This window comes from Lonchura striata, chromosome 22 (genome assembly GCF_050655825.1).
Source record: "Lonchura striata isolate lonStrDom1 chromosome 22, ASM5065582v1, whole genome shotgun sequence".
NCBI classification, from domain to species: Eukaryota; Metazoa; Chordata; class Aves; order Passeriformes; family Estrildidae; genus Lonchura; species Lonchura striata.
Window position 1 is genome coordinate 1,926,531 of NC_140724.1, and position 21,447 is coordinate 1,947,977.

Here is a 21,447-nt window from a genome sequence, read left to right on the forward strand (position 1 = left end):
GCTGGCGCGGCTTAAAAGGGCAGCGGCGGGTGGGCCCCGCCCGCGCGGGCGGTTCCGGGGCGGCGGCGGCGGCGGCGCATGGCGGCGCTTCCGCTGCGGGCGCGGCGGCACCATGAACTACATGCCCGGCACGGCCAGCCTGATCCAGGACATCGACAGTGAGTGTCCCGGGGCGCCCCGCCCCGTCCCCTCCGTGGCCCGCCGGTGCCTGCCCTGCCCCCGGGTCCTGCCCGCGGTTCCCCGTGCGGCGCCCGGACCCCTCTCCCCGTAGCGGGTCCCGGAGCCGTGGGGCCGTGGCCGACCCGCCGCTCTCCTTTCCCGCAGAGAAGCACCTGGTGCTGCTGCGGGACGGGCGGACGCTCATCGGGTACCTGCGCAGCATCGACCAGTTCGGTACGGCCGGGCCGCGGCAGCGCCGGGGATGGCGAGGAGGAGGAGGGAGCGCTGCTTGCCAGTGGGCTTGTGCTGGGGGTTGAACCCCCCCCTCTGTCCCCTGGACCCCTTCTCCCACACCTGGGAGCTCCCCGTCCCGCCCTTGCATCCAGTGCTGGCGCTCTGGCGTCGCTTTCTGGGGAGAAGCAGCCGGGTGATGTTATGTTCGTCCTCCGGGTGATGTTCATCCTCCGGCCAGCACCCCGAGCTTGCAGCACCACCATCGCCATCATCTTCTGTGCTGCGGGGGCCCGGGTGGGCTCGGAGCCGCGGGGTGGGGACAGTGTCGGTAGCTTCGGTGACCCGGCTCCGGGCAGGCACCGAGCGCCAGGGGAGAGCCAGCGCCGGTGCTGCTCCGGTGGGACGGGGGACACTGCTCGGCCACAGTTCGCCGTGGAACGTCGGTGTTTTTCTCTCTGTCTCGTTGCTGCAGCAAACTTGGTGTTGCACCAGACTGTAGAGCGCATCCACGTGGGCAAGAAGTATGGGGACATCCCCCGGGGCATCTTCGTGGTGAGGGGCGAGAATGTGGTGCTGCTGGGGGAAATTGTAAGTGCTCGGCTCCCGCTGCAGTCTGGGCCCGGGCTGGGGGGTTGTGGTCTGCCTGTCTGTCTGTCAGCTCTGAAATGCGGTTGCTGTTGTGGGCTGGAATCGGAGCCACCTCCAGGGCCAGTTTAGGCTGAGCCAGCACAGAAATGCCAGCCTGCATGGCAGGGCAGCCTCCTGCTGCCGCAGCCCCTCTGGGATGACACCAGAACGAAGAACAACGCAGAGGGAGCTGTGGGGAAGCTCCAGCTTGTGTGGCACTGCTGGAGGCTGTCATGCTGGCTGCCTGTTACCTCCCTGCAGACACCACCTGGGATGGGCTCAGGAGGAGCCGAGCGCTGTTTGCTTTGGGGTGCCCAGGAGCCCCTTGCCAGGGCTGTGCTGGGGATCCCTGCCCACATCCCCAGCCCTCAGGGCGCTTCCAGCACCTCTGTTCTCTGTCAGCCCCACCGCTGGCTGCCGCGGGGGCACAGGTGCCCTGCGGTCCAGGGACGCTGTCAGAGCTGAGGGCTCGTTTCTCCTGCAGGACCTGGAGAAGGAGAGCGACACGCCTCTGCAGCAGGTGTCCATCGAGGAGATCCTGGAGGAGCAGCGGGTGGAACAGCAGGCCAAGCAGGAGTCGGAGAAGCTGAAGGTGCAGGCGCTGAAGGAGAGGGGCCTCTCGGTGCCGCGGGCCGACACGCTGGATGAGTACTGAGGTGCTGCCCTTTCCTGCAAGGAGCGAGGGCTGCTCCAGGACCTGCCTGGGCAGGGACAGACTGCCTTGGAAAGGCAGGTTTCATTTTCAGATTGTATTTTCTGTGGTGCTGGTAACTGCACACAAATCATGCCCTTAGTCTCCTTCTGGAGAAGGAGATGAGGAGGGCCCAGTGCACTGGGAGTGCAAGCATTTGTGTTTGGGAGGCAAATCACTGCTCCTTGGCTTTGTTTGCTTTTTCCTCCTCACGTGACTTTGGGTGAGAGTTTTCCTTGACATGTAAATAAATCCTTGAACCTGACATTGATGGCTTTCCGGTATTCTGGTCCTGGCAGTTCCCCCTCTCTCAGGATGAGCACTCCTCAGGCTAGCTCTTGTCCCCTCTGTGTGCTGTGCAGGGACAGACAGGCCCCCTGGTCCAGCCATGGGCTGGGCTCACTCTGAGAGAACACTGGAGCCCAAGGCAAGATCCTGCTCTGGGCTGGGGAGCAGAACCTGGGTACCCCCGTACCCCAACACAGACCACTCGTACCCCCCAGCTAGGCTGTGCCACTCCCCTGCAGCTGAGCCTGCTAATTACCAGCTGAAAGCACTAATTACCTGCTGGTGAAGAGCTGCTGCACCTGGGACACGGCAGAGCCTGGAGCTCCAGCCCCTCCTGGCCTCGCTGCTGGGGGAGCTGCTGCAGCTGTACCAGGCTGGAGAGTCCTTTGCCCCGTGTGTCCCGGCCCTCCCTGGGGAGGAGAGTCCTTGGCCTCGGGGCTGGCTTTGGGCAGCTGCCAGGCCCCAGGAGCCTCCTGGGTGTGGGCAGGGAAGGGCAAACCTCGGCAGGCACAGTCCCTGTGGAACCTCGGGCAGTGGGAGTTCTTTGGGTGAAGAGTTCCTGCTGGGGGGCAGAGAACAAACAGCTCTGCTTGCTGGGGCTGAGCACAGCTGCCCTGGAGAGCTGACAGCTGTTGTGGCCACTGCTGGCCCCCTCTCACTGGCCCAGGGACCACTTGCTTTGGTGGGAAACATTTCTGCCCCGTTGGGCTTGAGTGGGTGTTGTGGATAGCAAAAGTTTAAACAAAGAAATGCTATTTCTTGTTCTAACAGAATTTAATAAAAGGCATTTATGGAGCTGGCGCCTGTGGCTGGAAAGTCTCTGGCAGGTGGGGATGGCTCTTTGGGGGTGTTTTTGCTGTCCCTGTTTGTTTGGCAGTGTTTTGGGGTGAGGGGGGATCAGGGCAGCGATGCCTGGGGGGAGGCAAGGGCTGCCCAGCCCCGGTGGTGGGGTCCCAGCCCTGCAGCCCAGGGCTTTGGGGGTGTGGGGAGCTGGTGGGGGTCAGGACATGGGCTCACTTTGCTGCTCTTGAGCCCATTATCTTATCAGGGCGTCGGGTCGACCTCTGTGGCACCAGGGGCTGTGGTTTGTCTCTGCTCTCCAAATAGCACCACAGGCAGCCTTGGGATGGGGGGACACCCTGGCCGGGCTGCTGCAGGAGGGACAGGGTCACCCCGACAGCCACCTCTGCTGCAGCCCTGCTGTGGGAACGGGCTGGGAGAGGGGAATGCGCTCGGAGGGGGCTGGGCTGGGCAGGGTGGGGGGTCAGGGCACCCTCAGGGCTCTTGGGTCCCTCAGCCTCCAGGCCCTGGTGCGGCTCCGGTGCCTTTGGTTGGCATCATTGTGGTTTTGTACATTTGTGAACGTTTGTACTTCAAGCCCTATTAGGTGAATGCAAGTGGAGCTGTGTGGTGACTTTGTGCAGGAGCCTGGGGGTGCCTCAGGGGGCTGTGGGGGCTGGGGTGTCCCAGTTAACCAGATCCCCCTGAGGGTTCTGAGTGCTTTTTGGGGTCTGTGTCCTGCTTTGGGGTGTGGCCACCTGCAGCATTTCCTCACCAGCACGGTGTGGCTGTGCCCGTGTCCCCTCCTGAGGGCACAGCTGGGGTCGTGCCCCTCCAGCCCGGAGCCAGAGGGGCGGCTCTGCACGGTTTGTTTTGGTTCTTCTCACAAACAACTGCGTGGCCTTGTGCCGAGGCCGGGAGCGGCGGCTCCATCCGGGAAAACAGCCCTGGATCACTCAGAGCCTGGGGCTCCCCGGGGCTGTGTGTGCCTGCTCCTGGGGCAGGGGACTGCACTGGGATGGGACTGGGAGAGCTGGGGTGGGACTGGGACTGCGAGGGCTGGGGCAGTGCACAGCACTGGGGTGGGACTGGGAGGGCTGGGGCAGTGCACAGCACTGGGGTGTCTCTGGTGGCCCCAAACACCCAGACCTGTCACTGCTCTGCGTGTGCTTGGCCAGAGCTCTGGGCTGGACACTCCTGGCTGAGACTCAGGGGTTCCAAACCCTCCTGGGTCTCCCTCTCCCCATGTGCAGGGAGATGGGAGCAGGTGGGTGAAGCCCAGAGGTGGGGAGAGCTGTGGCATCACCCGGGAATCACACCTGTGGGAGCATGGCTGCAAAGAGGAATTCCCAGTAAAGGTTTTGGAAAGGGATGGTGCAGTTTCTGCCTCCTCCTGATGCCTCCAGCACCTCCCTCTAACCCCACACTGCTGACCTGAGCCTGAGGTATTTTCTGGCACACAGTGGAGGATGGCAGCCCTGACAATACAGAGGAACATCCCGTGGGGCAGCAGGACCCTTCTGGAGGGCAGGTGGGACTCAAATCATCTCAGGAAAGCTGGGGACAGGCTGGGGGAGACAAAGGGCTCCCTGGGGCCGGGCTGCTGGCACAGTGAGGGGGTGACCCCCCCCGGGCCAAGCTGTTGAAATGGGGGAGCAAGGTCAGGCTCCCTGCAGGAGGGTGCAGGGGCTGACGTCAAAGGAAGCAGCTGTAATTCACAGGTTCCTGGGAGTGCTGGTCTCCAAGCCGTAATTCATCCCAGAAATGTCATTTCAGCCTTGAGCATTATCGCTGCTCTGCTGTGTCCCACTGCTGGGGCAGATAACGGGGCCCAGGGAGTAGGGGGCTGCCTGGGGCTGCCCCTCACTTCAGTCCCAGGCTCAGCAGCTCGATGTATTTCATGTTGTGTTTTATGGGCTGTCCTGGTTCTTGTGCACAGCGTGTGCAGAGGCTCAGCCTGGCTTGTTATTCCGCAATAGTTGTGCTGTGAGAGGGTGTCATCCAAAGTGATCCCTTATTATCCATTGTTACCCATCACATTTGGACTCAGTGACCTTGGAGGACTTTTCCAGCCTCAATGACTGTGCCACTGTGCTGGTCTGTCACCTGTCACAGGTGGTGATCATGCTGTGAGCCCCAGGTCCATCCCTGCAAGGACGGCCTGCCAGGCAGGGCAGGAGCTGCTCGGGGGGCTCTGCCCACCCGTGCCCCCCGGGCTGGGGGTGCTGGGGGTGCTGCGCTGTCCCCGCACGCTCCCAGCCCCGTGCGCTGCCCGCGGCCCCGGCGGGCGCGTGGGGAGCCGGGGCTGGCCTTGGCCCGCGGGGCCCGGCCCGGAGTGACGGCTCTTATCTCCGGCTGACGGGGCAGAATCCTTCAGCCCCGCGTACTTAAGGCCGTGCACGGCGGGGCCAGGGCAGAGCAGCGCTGGGCGCAGACGGACGGACACCGCGGCCACCACTGCAGCCACCACCACTGCGGCCACCACCACTGCCAGTGTCACTGGAGCCACTGCCTCTGCCACAGCCAGCGCCACTGCCCAGCCCACGGCTCCGACCCCGCAGGGAGATGCTGCCAGCCACGTCCAAGCTCTGCGCCGCCATCTCCTACCGCCACCTGCGCAACATGACCGGTGAGTCCGGCTGCGGCCCGGGGCAGCCCCTGTCCGGCTGTCTGGGGCAGGATGGAGCCGGGGCAGCCCCTGTCCGGCTGTCTGGGGCAGGATGGGGCTGGGGCAACCCCTGTCCGGTTGTCTGGGGCAGGATGGGGCCGGGGCAGCCCCTGTCTGGTTGTCTGGGGCAGGATGGGGCCGGGGCAGCCCCTGTCCGGCTGTCTGGGGCAGGATGGAGCTGGGGCAGCCCCTGTCCGGCTGTCCGGGGCAGGATAGAACTGAGGCAGCCCCTGTCCGGCTGTCTGGGGCAGGATGGAGCCGGGACAGCCCCTGTCTGGCTGTCTGGGGCAGGATAGAACTGAGGCAGTCCTGTCTGGCTGTCTGGGGCAGGATGGAACTGAGGCAGCCCCTGTCTGGCTGTCTGGGGCTCAGGGATTCTCTTCCCCCTGCCACAGGCAGAGTTTCTGACAAAAGTTTATTAGAGAAGCTCCTGTTGAATCACAGGCTCCAGAAAGGACTCTCTTTCTATCTAAACTCCTCAGAGTGGTGACTGGGGCCTCGGCAATGTTCTGCCCACTCTGTAGCATGCTGGGTTCTGTGATCTACCATCCCTGAAACCCTGAGCCCTGTCACTGGGACCTGAGGGGCTGGCTCATGTCCCTGTGACCAGTTCAGGGTCCCAATCCCTCTGGCTGTGAGGGTTTTTGTGCTCCATTTCCATGCTCTTTCCTGGGCACCTGCACGATGCTCCTCAGTGTTTTTACTGCTGCATGGCTGGAGCCAAGCTCAGGATTGCTCAGGACAGCCTACCCCAGGGCAGTGTGATGGCAACCAGCTACTCCCTGTGTCTGTAGGGACACCAAGACAGTGACAAGTGGGGACTTTTCCATGTTTAAATTGGGGAAAAGCCCACGGCTGGGCCCGGGCAGTGTGGAGCTGTGGGTGACACACTCTCTCCCCCAGGTCTGAGGAGACAAGCCGCTGTGGCCATCAGCCAGGAGCTGAGCAGGCTGGCCAGCCGCAGCCCAGGACCCAGCACCTGGATCCACCAGGTGCGCAGGAGAAGCTCCTTGCTCAGTAAGTGACACCTGAGGGGTCTGTTCCTTCCTGCTGGGGAGAGACCCTCACAGGCTGGGGAAAAACCTGCTTGAGGGTGGGCTGTGCTTCTGCTGAGCCACAGGCAGAGTGGGAACTGGGTGTAACCCCCATCCCCTGGGCACAGAGAAAGGTACTTGGTGCAGGTAAAGCTCACCTGGCACACTACACTGCTCTTGCTCAGCCCTGCCTTTGTCTGGTGCTGGCAGGCTCAAGGCTGGAGGAGAAACCCTTCAGCGAGATGCAAATGTCTTACATCAAGCAAGGAGAGGAGGCCCTGCAGAAATCCCTAAGAATCCTGGAGGACCAGGACGACTGGAAGACAGAGACGGTGGCGGTGGGTGCTCTGCCCGTGGTGCTGCCTTGGAGCCCTCCCCTGTGAGCAGCTCTGGTGGCAACTCTGCCATCCCCTCCGCAGGGTAACGGAGACAAAGTGCTGAGCAAGGTGCTGCCGGACGTGGGGAAGGTGTTCCGGCTGGAGGTGGTGGTGGACCAGCCCCTGGACACGGTGTACGGAGAGCTGGTGGACAACATGGAGCAGATGGGAGACTGGAACCCCAACGTCAAAGAAGTCAAGGTAGGAGATGTGTGTCATTCCTGTCACAGCCAGCCCATTGCCTGCTGCAGGTGGAGAGGAGGTTTTGCAGTATCTGTGCTGCTCCTGCAGCTGGGGGGAGTCTGGAGCAGCTTCTCTGTGACTAATTCTGCAGGAAAGGCACTTTCTGCAAGGAGCTGCCAGTTCTGTTGGAAACTGGGGCTGATCTGGGGAAGAAATAGACCCAAGGGACAAGGAATCACAGGCAGTAAGGGAATAGCTTTTCACTCAGGAATTGAAAACAGTTCTCACCTGGGGGTGAGCAAGTATTGGGAATTATTGCCACTGTCAAGTCTTTGTCAGACCCTGTATCTGAACAGCTGGTAACCAATGGCATCTTTTAGCTGTGCTTGCAGTAAACACTTCAAATGAAAGTTTTAACTCTAAACTGCAGATTCTGGAGAAGATTGGGAAGGACACGGTGATCACCCATGAGAAGGCGGCCGCGACCCCGGGGAACATCGTGGGGCCGCGGGACTTTGTGAGTGTCCGGTGCTCCAGGAGACGCGGCTCCACCTGCGTCCTGGCCGGGATGTCCACCACCTACGGGGCCATGCCCGAGCAGGAGGGCTTCATAAGGTACCTGCTCAGCCCAGCTGGGCGTCTGCAGGAGGAGACTCCCTCAGAGCACAAGGGTTTTACTGCGGGCTCAGGGTCGCTGCGTTTCTATGGGCAGCAGGAGCTGCTGCAGAAACCCCAAAGTGCATTTATCAGGCTGAAAAGTCCAAGTTTGGGTCTGACCTGGGCCTCTCTCCCCACCAGGGCTGAGAATGGTCCCACCTGCATGGTCCTGCGCCCACTACCCGGCAGCCCCTCCCAGACCAGGCTCACCTGGCTGCTCAGCATCGACCTCAAGGTACCTGGGGCTGGGGGAGCTGGGGAATGTGGGGGAGCCAGGGGTTGTGCAGGAACCAGGGAATGTGTGGGATCCAGGGGCTCTGGGGAGGCTGGTTCTGCTCACAGGCTGTGTCTGCTCCTCTCCCCAGGGGTGGCTGCCCAAGACCATCATCAACCAGGTCCTGTCCCAGACACAGGTGGACTTTGCCAAACACCTGCGGCAGCGCCTGGCCCGGCCGGTGCCTGCGGCCTGCTGACCACGGCTGCTGACCACAGCTGCTGACCACCCCGTGCAGGGCTTCCTTCAGGGGACAAGTACAGAATCTTGTCACTTCAATTAGCCAAGGCCTTTAATAGCAGACTCCACTAATTAATACATAGCTACACTCAATAAATATAAAGGTTTATTTATTGAAGCTCACTGTGGAAATGCAGGACTAAAAATTTAATTCCTGCAGTTGCTTAACTGAGCACGTGCTGGCCCAGTCAGCCACCCTCCCTAATTACTTTCAATGAATAAAGCTTTAATTAGTGCTGTCTACAATTAAAGGCCTAATTAGTTATTAGGGAGACAGCTGACTGAGAAGGTACATCCGCAGTGAGGCAAACACAAGCCTGACTGAACCTCAACTTTTACTCTCCCAAAAGTCAAACACAGCACTTACTTAAGAATTTTGTTTCCTCTCCTCCTCAAAGCAGCTCTAATTTATTTTTCCTGTACCAACATGTAAGAAGTGTCAAACTATTTATTCACCCAAAGCTCTGCAATGATGATCATTAGCAGGAGGCCCTATGTAACTCCTGTGCACAGGAGATCTTCAGCTCAAAAGATCTCCAAGCATAGCTACTTTGAGTTTCTATGTCACTTCTAACAATTTACAAGACCAAAACAAGAATAAAAAGAAGAGTTAAAGCCTTTATTTTTAAACTGGTTTCCAGTCTGTGGGGAAAAAAAATACAGTTTGGACAGAAGCCCAAATTTCACTCTTACATGCAGCCGTATTGTTCCAACAGAGCCGTCCTGGCTGGGAGCTGTTGGCCACCATCAGCCAAACACACCTGAGCACAGGGGTCACTGCAGCCACACCTGGCAGGTCCAGCACACCCTGACCCGTCACAGCCGGGAGAAGGTTCCTCAACACCCCCCTCTCCAGCAAGTGACACCCTCACGGTATTGGGGGCTCCCAGAGAGGCCCCACAGGAGCACAAAACCCCCCAGAAGTGCCCCCGGGGCAGTGGGGAGGTGTGAGCACACACACAACACCTGCCAGCCAGGGCTGCATCCACTCGGGGTCCTTGGCTGATCGCTGCGAGAGATGGATGCTCCTCTGCAACAACGCCACGCTGCTGGGCTTTATGGCTCCCAGGGCGGGCTCCTCCTGCCATCCACCTCGGTCTCCACATGGTACAGGACATCAGCCAGCGTGTGCTCCACCACGGCCCCCCAGCCCATGTCACTCATCTGCAGAGGGAAGCACAGTTAGCCCCACTCCTGGACAAGGAGGGACCATCCCAGGGCTGTTTCCCTCCTCAAACAGTAGTGGCAGGGGGGAAATTCCAAGTGTTGCCTTGAACAACAATTCAGCCCCCATACTGACAAATGAGGCTAACACAAGCAACAATCTGTCAAGAGGAACAAGATAACAACACCTACTCTTTAATTTATTTGGATACCTGTCCTTAGCTATTTTTAAACACAATCCTTTTGGCTACACTGTCCAGGTACTGAGACTAAAGGACAGGTACAGGTGTGGTATGAATCACACCAAAACATCTTTGATTTAAACAAAGAGGCTCTCAAATGGGGGGGGAAGCTTCAGTTTACTTACAGGATGGTAAGTGATGTCTCTCGGTGGATACTTGAAATACGGCCCAAAGTTTATAGAAACCTGTGGAACATATATTTTCATAAAATCTAAAAATCCAGGAAAATCTTTTTAGTCTTCCATCCTTGTCCCTTCCTACTCCTGAGCCTCCCCACACCCTGTGCAAACTCACAGGAACAAACATTGCTGATGTTACCTCAGCAATTTGATAATCTTGTTACACGTGTGAATTGCAAGATTGTTCCAGAGTCACTGAAGTGATCCCCACCTTCCCTTTTCACTTAGCAGGCTCCCCGAGTGCCCACACTTTGTGCATGAGCACACTTTGTGTCTGAAACTGATGGATTTAGGAGTTCCCTTTCAGAGACCCCTCACTCACCGTGCAGCCTTTGTACAGAGAGATAGCAGGAAAATAAACCCCCTCAAAGATGTCCTTAAAGGCAACTCCTTGGCTGACACCATTCTTGAAGAATATGATCTGAAAAATGCAGGGTTTTCCCACTGAGGGTGGCTGTCAGGACACAGCAACCCTGACAAGATTAATCCCTGCTCCCCTTCACTCAGGCCAGGCACGTGCTGAAGTGACAGCAATAACTCACCTGGCTTCCAGGGGCTTGCTTTAGGCTCTTCTCTGCTTTGTCCACAAAATCCTTCTCTTCAAAGTACAAGTAGCTTTTGAATTTGATCAAAGCCTGAAACAGCAGCAAACAAAGTCAGGAACAAGCCCAAAATCTGTTACCTGTCACCTGCCCTTCTCTGGGCCAGGTGTGCCTGGTGTCAGAGCACCTGTAAGGAGTGATTCCCACAGCTCAGGCATTTGAGTGCCAGGAAGGGAAGGTGAAAGGAGGTTTGGGCAATCCCATCCAGGAGTATTTTGCTTTCTTGAGACCAACCCTTTGGGCCTCTCCCCCACGAACCACAGAGGTACTGAGAGGCAGGATGGGAAGGATGCACGGAAAGGGGCACAAGTGAGGCCACAGCCACTAGTTTTCCAGTTTTCCATCTGCCAATGCTCAATCCAACAGTGAACCTGCACCTCACCTTGTCTTTATAGGTGTCAGGCAGGGATTTGGCCGTCTCAGTATCCTCTGGAAGGCTGATGTAAAACCCCAGGACATCGCCCTGTCCGTAGCCAGAGGAATAGTGTTTCCCTATGGACTGGTGAAACTTGGTTCCCTTTTTGCTGCGCCAGGAGTAACTGAACTTGTCGTATCCCAGAGGGGCCTGGAGGTTCCCTGTGGAAACAAACGCTTCATGGTGAACACGGGGAGTGCAGCAGGAGCACCTGCTGAGAAATGCTTTGTAAGATTATTTACCCAAGGGCTGTGACCAGCCTAATCTGGCAGCTGTGTCTGGAGGCATCTCATCCATGGAGATTTCGAAGTACCAGGCTCCCTTCCGCACGCCGTGCGAGGCTCGCACCATGGAATAGCCCTTCTCACCAACAACAGTCAGCCTGTCGTCAGAGATCTTCAGCTGGGGAGCTGCAGGGGAGCACACGAGCACACACTTGTGATTTTTAATGGGGTGATGTCAGAAGGCAAGTGGACACACAGAGGTGGATTTCACCACCGCACCTCTGCGAGCAGTGGCACGTGGAACAGCTCTGACAGGTACTGAGAGGTGACAGAGATGCCTCTGGAGGGAAACACAACCTGCACAGATCAACCAGCTCTGTACCTCGGTCATGCAGCGCCAGGAGGACTCGCTCGTACAGGCAGGCTCTGTACAGGTCCCCAGGAATTGGTTTTCCTGCCCAACAGTCCAGCTCCAGCTTTTCTGGGTCGGGTGCGTGGGGGTCGGGCTCGGCCAGGATGTAGCGATATCCGTCCTTGTTGAAGGGGTGCTCCAGAGGGTACCCGTGGGGGGGCAGGCGCTGAGCCGAAAACAGCGGGTCACTGAAACACAGAAACCCACGCTGGCACCTCCAGGTGCTGCCACTTGTCACCCCAGGACAGCCCCCTGCAGAGCTGTCCCTGTGCTCAGGGGCTGCACTCGTGTCTGTGTGAAACGAGCCCAGTCATCCGCTGCAAATCACAGCCTGTGACCCATCCGTGATGTCATCAGTGACACCACAGGGCTCTGGAGAGACCCCCAGACACCCACCCAGGGCAGAGACAGCTGGGAGGCAGCTTAGGGCACCACAAGTGCCACTGTCCCTGATTGGTACCCACCCCTGCACCCATCCCGTGCCCATCCCCACACCCATCCTTGCACCCATCCCCACATCCATCCCGTGCCCATCCCCATCCCCATTCCTGCACCCATCCCCATTCCCATCCCCGCACCCATCCCCACATCCATCCCCACACCCATCCTGTGCCCATCCCCGCACCCATCCCGTGCCCATCCCCGCACCCATCCCGTGCCCATCCCCGCACCCATCCCGTGCCCATCCCCATCCCTGCACCCATCCCCATTCCCATCCCCGCACCCATCCCGTGCCCATCCCCATCCCTGCACCCATCCCCACATCCATCCCCATCCCTGCACCCATCTCGTGCCCATCCCCATTCCAATCCCCATCCCCATCCCCACACCCACCCCTGCCCCCCAGGGCACCTCTGCTCTCACCTCCGGGTTTTCTTGGCCGTGCCCGTGGTCCCCCCGTCCTGCTGCTTGCGCTTGGCCCCTCGGCCCTTCCCGCTGCCCCCGGCAGCCATTCCCCCTGCACACACAAACCAGGCCCACTCAGGAGCTGCAGCCTGCCAGTGCTGCCCGCAGGAATGCCCCGGGAGAGAGGGGCAGAGCAGCCAAACCAAAACCAGCTCCTGGGCTCAGGTGCTTTTGGCCACAGTTAATGTGAACCAGACTTCGGCCACAGTTAATGTGACCCAGACTTCACTGCCAACGAGCACAGAAAGTCCACAGCTTACATGTGGCTTCTGGTCAGCTTTTGAAGTGCCTGAATTTGGAGCAGAAGCTAAAGGAGATTGAGCAGCAAAACAAGCTCAATCTGAGCTTTTCAGGTTTGAATTAAGGATCTTTTTTGTCATTTATAGGCAGCAGCACTGGGATCCACTTCAGGGGCATTATTATTATTATTATTATTGGACATTCCAGTCACAGCCCACATCTATTTCTGCAAAAGCAGCAGAAACCCACCCTACAGCACAGCCACCAAACCAGTGACCCTGTGCTGGAGGAACACTGACACCAACCAGCAAAAAGCACTCAATGTTCAATTTCCATCTACAAAACAAAATACACCTGAGTTGAGGAAAAATGAAAAGCAAGAGGTGTTTCTCTTCAGTACTACTAAAATCAGTTCTATGATTAAGCAGCAAATCAGCCTGAACTCAGCACTCAGTAATAAAACTGAGTGTAGGAAAAGCTGCATGTCAAACTTAATCCAACTACTATCAGCATGCTTCAATAAATTAAATCATACATGCATTTTACCATCCTGCTGTTTCCAAAGATAACACTGCTGATTTATAAGGAAAACTATGGGAATTTCATGTACTGTAGATAAACACCTTCACGAAACACATTCATGTGGTAACTAAAAATCCAGTCAGCTCTTCCATTACCAGCACTCCCTTACAGTGTAAGGGGTCCAAACCATCCAGGGAATGCCATATTCTGCACAAACATGACCTGATCCAGCTGCACTCCCAGATTTCAGTGCAGACAAACATTCAGGCTCTCCAGTTTGTCAACAATTACTAGCCCAAAAAACCAATTACTTGCCCAACAAACCATTGCACTGTAAATTTCAGACCAATTGTTTATGCATTAAAACTACAACATCAGGTCAGCTGATACAGAAAAAAATAAATGTAAGTGTAAAATAAATAAATAAAACCTTTAAATCAGTCAAGTAGGTCAGAATATGGCAATTAAAAGCTTCTAAGTACTAAGATTAAAGACTGGAATTGCTGGTTTGTACTGAAGTCCAATCACATCAGAGCACGCTTCCAGTTTTGATTGACTTTTGCATCTAAGAGAATCGAGCAAGAAAAGCTTTGCAAACAGCAATACTTAAGTTTTAGAAGCTGAAAGGTAAATATTCACCTCCCACAGATGCTCCACCTGCAAGAACAGAAGTGGCACCACACGTTTGTCAGCCTCCCAGAAACCAAGTAAAAACAACCAGTGCATGACATGGAAACAACACACCTGAGATAGCTATTCTACCTTAAAAAGACCTAAATACCTCCTGCCTGTACTACTTGGATGATCTTAATAAAGATATTAATACACAAACCCCATTAACAGCTCATTTACTGCAGCAAGGATGCCCTGAGTACCCTCAGCAAGATGGGAAACCGGAAATCTGAATAACTCAAGGAGATAATTTAAAACCATTCCAGGAACAGAGTGACAAGCTCAGCCTTCAGCAAGCATCTTGATTTATCTGGTCACAGTAAAGAAAGGGCTGGACCTCCCCAAGACACAAAGTTAATCTTTCTATAAAAAGGCACAGTGAGACTGTTCTGAGCATAAGCATAAGCTCAGTTCACAGGACAGTTTAACTGCACAGATGCCCAGATGACTGGGAAATGCAGCTTAGTCCCAAATCCCCAAACCCCTCCTGAGCAAAGAACTTGCCATTTAAGCTTCCACTCGTGGACACGGCGTTGTTCTGTTTCTGGTTGTCATAGGCTGGACCAATATTGGCAAGATCCTGCAGGAGATGGAAGTGCTCTGCTGTACAGACTTGGTCAAAGGGAACACCCCGAGCCTGAGCAGGGCACTCCTCGTGCTGAGGCTCCCACCCACTGCAGGCACAGCACGGGCTCACAGCAGAGATCTGCCCCTTCACAAGCAGAAAGGTACCAGAGGGACCCCCCACGCCCTGTCACTCCCCACCTTCCTCCTGTCTCCCATCACATACCTGGTCTAGAAGCCCAAATTTGGGGTAATCTTCCTCTGGGTCTTTACTGCCTGGGTCTGGATGCTCTTTCACCAGGAACACATCTCTTTCTTTACACTAAAACAGAGGAGTTTTAGTTACACAGGGTAAAATCATAACAAATTCATTAACAAGTGTTTAAATGCCAGTAGTTCCTATTAATACGTGTTAGGTACATCAGTTGCCTAAGAAGCATCAGCATCAGCATCTTCACCCTGTAGCTCCAAGCCCAGCCCTCAGCACACAGAGATATCAGAAACTTGTGGGAATTCTTCCCGGGATTTACCCTCAATCCTTACCATGGTTTTGACAATATTATTGGGCCATGTCATTTTCCCAGGCCTCTGCCGTGTTGTCATACACTCCCAGTATTTATCAATAAAGGGGATAATATCCTGTAGGAACAGAAAACACTTGTGTGAGCTCCTCCTCTTGCTGACACCAGCAGTGACGTGAGCCCACGGCGGTTCCCAAAGAGCCAGACCTTATCCTTGGAGAACATCGTTTTGGGGTGCTCGTCCTGTGTCCTCGACTGCCACGTGAGGTTGGCCAGAGCACTAAGGCACATTTCCTTCAGATCTGAGAAACAAAACACCCCAGGGCTACAGTTACACTTGGTGGGAAAATCACACAGCCGTGTACACAGCGATCAGCCCAACTGCAAAACCTCCCAAATTCTCTCCTGACTCAGCCCTCACTGAACCAGCTACACCATAAATCAGTAGCAAAACATTTTTAGAAGAAGCCACACGTGACTGTAAATATGGGGTTTTGGCTCATTTTCCAGAAGACTCAGCAGAGCCACCCACTGACTTCAGACAAAGCCAACGCTCCAGGATGAGCTCGCACAAAACATCTCCCAAGGAGCTGCTCCCAAACTCACTCGCTTGTTTCCTCAGGAAGTAGGTGTTCCCGCTGTGGTGGCACACGTTGCAGTGGAAGCTGTAGTTGGTCATGAAGGGCAGACACGACCTAGGAAAAAGCAGCTTTGTTAGGGCTGGGTACAGTAATTATCAGGTTAAAGAATCCCAGAATCTGTGAGGTTGGAAAGGCACTCTGGAGACCATGGAATCCAGTCTGTGCCCAATCCCCACCAGTCCCCATCCCAGAGTGCTGAGTGCCACCTCCAGCCCTTCCCTGGACACCTCTCCTTGTGCTGTCCCTGTCCCTGGGAGCAGAGCCCGACCCCTGGCTGTCCCCTCCTGTCAGGGACTTGTGCAGAGCCAGAAGGGCCCCCTGAGCCTCCTTTTCTCCAGGCTCAGCTCCCTCAGCCCCTCCTGGGGCTCCAGCCCCTTCCCAGCTCCATTCCCTGCCCTGGACACACTCCAGCCCCTCAATGTTCTTCCTGGAGTGAAAGAAAATTAACTATTCTTTGCTACAGTGGGTTAAGAAACTAATTATTCCAGGTTAAAAGCAAAGTATTCCCTCCCTTCCTAAAACCACAAACATCTAACAGGCTCAGTGCTATTTCATGGGGGTGCCTTTACTACGGACAAAGATTTATTCACACAACACACCAGTTCCCAAGTATTCAAGGCCATGGGCAGGTCCTTGGGCACTCGGACTCCAAACACTCTACTTTGGCTCCCAAAGGCCCGTGCTGGCCCTGCCAGCCATCACCTACGTGGTGTCGATGCCGAAGGTGTCAGCTGTGAACCACTTGGTGCAGATGCCGCACTGCAGCTCGATCTCGCCCAGCTGCCGCGTGTTCTCCTCGTCCCCCGAGCCCCCCTGGGCATCCATGGCTTCGGCACCGTCCCCGGCAGCGTCCTGGAACCGCAGCAGAGCCAGGGATGCAACAGTGCCTGGGGCAGGCAGGAATCTGCCACCAGGGCACTTCAGAGGGAATAAATCCTTCCCCCAACGCACTGCCGAGCCTGGGATGCAACAGTGCCCGGGGCAGGCAGGAATGTGCCACCAGGGCACTTCAGAGGAAATAAATCCTTCCCCCAAGGCACGGCCGCGCTGCGAGCGGGCCGGAGCTGCTTTGTACGCTCGTGCTGAGGACGAGCCACCCGGCTGCGGTTTAACTTCCATCTCCCGTACGGAAGCGCGGCTGGCGCTGAGGCCGCCCCGGGCCGGCCCAGCCCGAGCGGCCCGCGGCACCTACCAGCGGCTCCTTGCCGTGGGCCGGCTCGGTCTCCAGCGCCGCGCTGCCATCCGCCGCGGCGGCGTCCCTGCAGGGCACAGGGGTCAGGGCCGGGCCCGCGCGGCGGGGCACGGCCGGGCCGGCATCGGCCCGAGGGAGCCCCGGCCCGGGACCCCATCGGCGTTCCCATGGCAGCGGGGCCGGGCCCCGCGGCGCCCGTGCGGCCCGGGGGTTGTGGGCCGCGCAGGGAGGGACCTACCCGGATTCGGCGGCGGCGGCGGGCGGCTCCGGCGGGGCCGGGGGCTCCGGCGGGGCCGGGGGCGGCTCCGGGGGCGGCTCGGCGCCCTCGCCCGCCGCCGCCATCTCCGCGCGCTGCCGCGGGAAGCGCGCGGCTCTCGCGAGACTCGGCGCGCGCGGGGGCGCCGGGCCCCGCCGCGGCCGAGCGCGCCCCCTGCCTGCGGCCGCCGGGAGCGCGGCGCGGGGAGGCGTGACGTCACCACGCGCGGCCGTGACGTCACCCGCCGCGGGCTAGGCGCGGGGCGGGCGACGGGGATGAACCGGGAGCGGCCCCGGGGACCCGGGGGGCCTGAGCGCGTGTCCCCCGGGAAGGACGAGTGCCGCCTCTCCGGGCGGGGGCACCCCCGCTGGCACCGAGATTGGCGTCCACGCGTGCCCCCGGTCCTGCTCCCCTCGCCAAGGAGCGCGGCAGGACTGACTGGGCTGGCGACGTGCCCGGCCCACGCGTCCCCAGCGGTCCCGGGCTCTGCGGGCGCTGGGGACTCGCACGGCGCGGGGGTGGCCGCCCCCAGCCCCCAGCCACGGGGACAGAGGGACGGAGAGAGGGGTGGCGGGGACGAGCCCAGGAGGGACGGAGGGAGAGACGGACGGGCAGAAAGAGAAGAACGGGAGGAATGCAGGGATGAGGCAGCGGTGGATGGATGGGTGGATGGAATGATGGATAAGGCTGGAGGCAGCGGGGGAAGGATGGGGAGAAGGGGAGAGAGAGTAGGGCGGGGGACGAGGGCAAGGGAACGGGCAAGGATGGCTGGGAGGTAGATGGGGGTGGAGGGGAGGGAGGACAGAGATAGGGACGGAGCGATGGGAAGAGGGATGGGGAGAAGAGGGGAGGGGGCTGTCGGGGAGGGGGGTGCCGGGGCCGCCCGGGGCGGCGCTCGGGGCCGCTGTACAAATAGGGCGGCTGCGGGTGGCCCGGGCAGACATGCGGGTCCCGCTCCGCTCCGTGCCCGCGCTGGCGCTCCGCGCCTTAGCCCTGTTCTGCCTGGGCTGCGCCCCGACCCGGGCTCTCACCTGGGCACCGACCGCAGCGTCCACCGGGGCGCTCACCTGGGCACCCGCCGGAGCCTCCAGCCGGGCGCTCACCTGGGCACCGGCCCGCGCCCCGCCGCGCTGCCCCCCGCTGATGCTGCAGCTGCTCCGCGCCCCTCCCGCCCCGCTCCGCGCCGCCGCCGCCGCCGCTCTCAGCCTCTCCCCACACGGTGAGTGGGGCCGCGGGCATCCCTGTCCTGGGACCGGCACCGTCCCCGAGCATCCCTGTCCTGGGACCCGTGCTATTCCCAGGACCGGCACCGTTCCCGGGCAACCCTATCCCCGGGATCGGCACCGTCCCTCTTCCCGGGGCTGCCACTGTCCCCGAGCCTCCCTGTGCTGGGACCAGCGCCATGCCCGGGACCTGCCCTGTCCCCATGCATCCCTGTCCAGGGATCCCCACTGTCCCGGGCATCCCTGCTCGCAGGACCAGCCCTGCCTGAGCCTCTGGCTGGCTCTCAGGTGGATCCAGCTGCTTTCTCCCGACCCCCAGGCTCCCACGGCGGGGCTGGTTGCCGGCAGCAGGCGGGGGCACCGTCCCGCCCAGCTCTAGCACCCCTGGCACCACTCCCCTCACCGTGCCCTTGGCTTTCAGGCTCCCTGCAGAACGGCTCCCGCTGGGCGCTCTCCTTCGACATGTCCTCCCTCTCCAGCAGCCAGGAGGTGAGTCTGGCTCAGCTCCGTGTCCGCCTGCCCGGCCTCTCCCGCGCCCACAACATCTCCCTGGACATCTACCACAGCCAGCGGCGCAGGTGCCAGGGAGACGCGACCTGCGCCCACCGGCTCCTCCTGGGCACCGTGGCTGGCAGCCCCTCTGCCACCCAGGCTTCCTGGAAAGTCTTTGAGGTCACCAACCTGCTGCGGGCCTGGCTCCACCAAGCCGCGGTCGCTGGGCACCGGAACCCCGCGGGAACGGGGCAGTGGGAGGTGAGCGGCTCGGCCGCCCCGGCCACGACAGACACCGGCCACGGCGACCCAGCCCTGCCCCAGGACGTGGCAGACAGCGTCCTGCTGCTCGTCTTCTCCAAGGACAAGTCTCCAGGGGAGCACAGCCTCATCAGGACGGCGGAGACCTCCAAGTACATCATGCGCGACAGCGGCTCGCAGGGCGCGGGGCCGCGGCGGCAGCGCAGGAACAGGGTGGAGAAGCAGCGGATCAAAGCCAGCGGCGCCGCCGCGGCCGCCCCGCGGGAGCCGGGCAGGGCGCTGTGCCGGCGGGTGGACATGGTGGTGGATTTCGAGCAGACGGGCTGGGGCAGCTGGATCGTGTACCCCAAGAAGTACAACGCCTACCGCTGCGAAGGGCTGTGCCCCTCGCCCGTGGACGAGACCTTCAAGCCCACCAACCACGCCTACATACAGGTAAGAGGGGTGCTGCCCCTCATCCCCCGCACCCCCACACCCAGCAGGGGGGTGTTCTGCCCTTCCCGTGTCTCCCACAGAGTTTGCTGCAGCTCTACAAGCCCAACGAGGTGCCGTGTCCCGCCTGCTCCCCGGTCAAGATGAGCCCCCTGTCCATGCTCTACTACGAGAAGGGCGAGATCGTCGTCCGTCACCACGAGGACATGATCATCGAGGAGTGCGGCTGCAACTGAGGCCACCCCGTACCCCGCCAGGAAGGTGCACGTCTGTGCCCAGGAGTGCCCCGGGGACCCAGGAGCGCTGCACGGGGCAGGGCGTCCCTGACGGCCCGTGCCCGCGGGCTGGCACAGCCCCGGCTGGGCCGGAGGAGCGGGTGCCCGGCAGCTCTGCCGCGCTGCACGGCCGCCGTGCCCGGCTGGATCCAGGTCCACGAGGAAAAGGCCACCAGCCACCTCCCTGTGGTGGCACCAGGGGCACGTCTGGGGCGGTGGGTGCCCCGTGCTGTGTTTACCAAGGAGCTGGAGGCTGCTGTGTGGGACAGGCAGGGGCTGAGGTGCAGGACCGGGGCACGGCAGCACTGCTCCCTGCCACGACAGGGCTCAGGCAATGGGAATTCTCAGCCGTGGGAATCATCAGGAGCCACAGGTTCTCAGGACTCTGCACCTCCAGTGTCCGGCCATGCTGAGCATACACACCCCTGGGGTTTAGGCATTTCTCCTAAGATTTTTATTATATTTCTATTAAAAGTCTCCGATTTCTATTGCAACTCAGACAAGTGAATGTATTAACAATGTCCAGAGCCCCAGCTGGCAGATCCAGATGGGCAGCTGTTACAAACAAGTAACCACAGCTCTGCTCGTGGCTTTTCCCCCTCGCTGGATGGGGTGGTTGTGGAAAGGTCACATCTGTACAATTCTTCAATAAATTATATCTATTAAAAATGCCCATTGAGTTCTGCTGACTTTTGCTGTTGATGGCTTGCCAGGGTGTGAGTGTCCCCTTCTCTGTGTCTCATCTGTAGCACCCAGAGCTGCTCCCTGCTCTGGTGAAGCCTGCTCTGAGAGCAGGTGGGCTCTGGCTGCTCCTGAAGTTACCAGGGGTCCCTCCAAGAGTGCAAAAGATGCTGGAAAGCTCCAAAGCTCATGTGAGATAAGGACGAAGCTGTTCCCATCCTGAAGAGGGGTTACTCAAGAGCAAGGGAAGCACCTGCAGGCGTGGAAGGGGAGGCTAAAGGGATTTTCCGCCTTTATTTACCCCTCGGAGATAAGGGAAGGGCCGTGCCCAGTAAGAGCAGGGAATTCCAAGCCGCGTGGTGCAGGGAGCTCCTTTGGGTCACCGATCCGGAGGAGCGCTGGGGCTGGGGGCGATGCCCGGGGTCCCGAGCGCCCCGGGGTGACCGGGGGGGCGGCTCGTCCCGGGCAACCAGGATCAGCCCGGGCTGCCCCGCCGCAGCCGTGGGAGCCCCAGGCTCACGCTGCCTCCGTGCACGGGGACACGACACACGCGTGGGGACCCACGGGCGGCCCCCAGGCAGCAGAGGGGACGGGCGGGACCCCGGGCCCGGGGCTGGCGGCGGGTGGCCCTGGGACAGCGGCCACCCCCAGCCGCCCCTCCTGGGAGCAGCGGCCCCGACTCCACATCCCCGGCCAGGCTGATTATCCCCAATCCACATCCCGGGCGGCGGATAAACAAAGCGTGTCTGCTGCTCCCCCGCCGCAGCAGGCCCTCCGCGGGGCCGCTTCCATATTCCAGCAGCTTTCACACTGCGACCATCCCGTCATTAGAGGGTCATTTGCAGGAGCTGTCAAGGGTGGGCCGAGGGCGCGGGGCTGACCCCCGGCAGGAGGCAAAGCAGGAACCTGCCCGTCTGTGCTCTGGCTGATGTAAAATTACGGTGTTTTGCCTCTTTCTCCGCAGTTTTGCTACTCCTGCTCACAGACGGTTCCAAAGCAGGAGGACTCACTGCCCCAACGCCCCCCGGGACCCCCTGCCCGCCGTGCCCCGCCGGGTGCTCTGTATCTCTGTGTATCTCTGCCATCTCTGCCCTCCGTCTCGCCTGCTGGAATCCAGCA

The 21,447-nt window shown here is 59.5% G+C and overlaps 4 protein-coding genes across 6 annotated transcripts; 3 read left to right on the forward strand and 1 right to left on the reverse strand.

Moving 5' to 3' along the window:
- The first annotated feature begins 38 nt into the window (after positions 1-38).
- On the forward strand, positions 39-2,794 carry LSM1 (LSM1 homolog, mRNA degradation associated). Of its 2 annotated transcripts, XM_021535852.4 has the most exons (4): positions 39-158; positions 325-393; positions 866-981; positions 1,505-2,794. In XM_021535852.4, the coding sequence occupies exons 1-4, from the start codon at positions 113-115 to the stop codon at positions 1,673-1,675; spliced, it is 402 nt and encodes a 133-aa protein (XP_021391527.1). In that variant the 5' UTR covers positions 39-112; the 3' UTR covers positions 1,676-2,794. The 2 variants fall into 2 exon arrangements, with proteins under 2 accessions (XP_021391527.1, XP_021391528.1); XM_021535853.4 differs by lacking the exon at positions 325-393.
- A 2,401-nt stretch (positions 2,795-5,195) lies between these two features.
- STAR (steroidogenic acute regulatory protein) lies at positions 5,196-8,834 on the forward strand. Its single transcript, XM_021535851.2, has 7 exons — positions 5,196-5,408; positions 6,351-6,464; positions 6,692-6,819; positions 6,901-7,059; positions 7,472-7,656; positions 7,840-7,933; positions 8,064-8,834. Exons 1-7 carry the CDS (start codon positions 5,345-5,347, stop codon positions 8,169-8,171), a joined length of 852 nt encoding a protein of 283 aa, XP_021391526.1. The 5' UTR covers positions 5,196-5,344; the 3' UTR covers positions 8,172-8,834.
- On the reverse strand, positions 8,818-17,071 carry ASH2L (ASH2 like, histone lysine methyltransferase complex subunit). 2 transcript variants are annotated; one of them, XM_085559141.1, is made up of 17 exons: positions 16,947-17,071; positions 16,709-16,775; positions 16,223-16,368; positions 15,482-15,570; positions 15,083-15,177; positions 14,898-14,993; positions 14,581-14,676; positions 14,295-14,370; positions 13,758-13,775; positions 12,315-12,408; positions 11,421-11,638; positions 11,057-11,224; positions 10,782-10,975; positions 10,340-10,432; positions 10,120-10,218; positions 9,744-9,803; positions 8,818-9,376 (listed from the first exon to the last, which is right to left on the reverse strand). In XM_085559141.1, the coding sequence occupies exons 1-17, from the start codon at positions 17,048-17,050 to the stop codon at positions 9,269-9,271; spliced, it is 1,821 nt and encodes a 606-aa protein (XP_085415267.1). In that variant the 5' UTR covers positions 17,051-17,071; the 3' UTR covers positions 8,818-9,268. The 2 variants fall into 2 exon arrangements, with proteins under 2 accessions (XP_085415267.1, XP_031362604.2); XM_031506744.3 differs by lacking the exon at positions 13,758-13,775.
- Positions 17,072-17,219: 148 nt separating this feature from the next.
- NODAL (nodal growth differentiation factor) lies at positions 17,220-20,320 on the forward strand. The gene is made up of 3 exons (XM_031506745.2): positions 17,220-18,183; positions 18,609-19,375; positions 19,456-20,320. Exons 1-3 carry the CDS (start codon positions 17,907-17,909, stop codon positions 19,606-19,608), a joined length of 1,197 nt encoding a protein of 398 aa, XP_031362605.1. The 5' UTR covers positions 17,220-17,906; the 3' UTR covers positions 19,609-20,320.
- Positions 20,321-21,447: the final 1,127 nt, after the last annotated feature.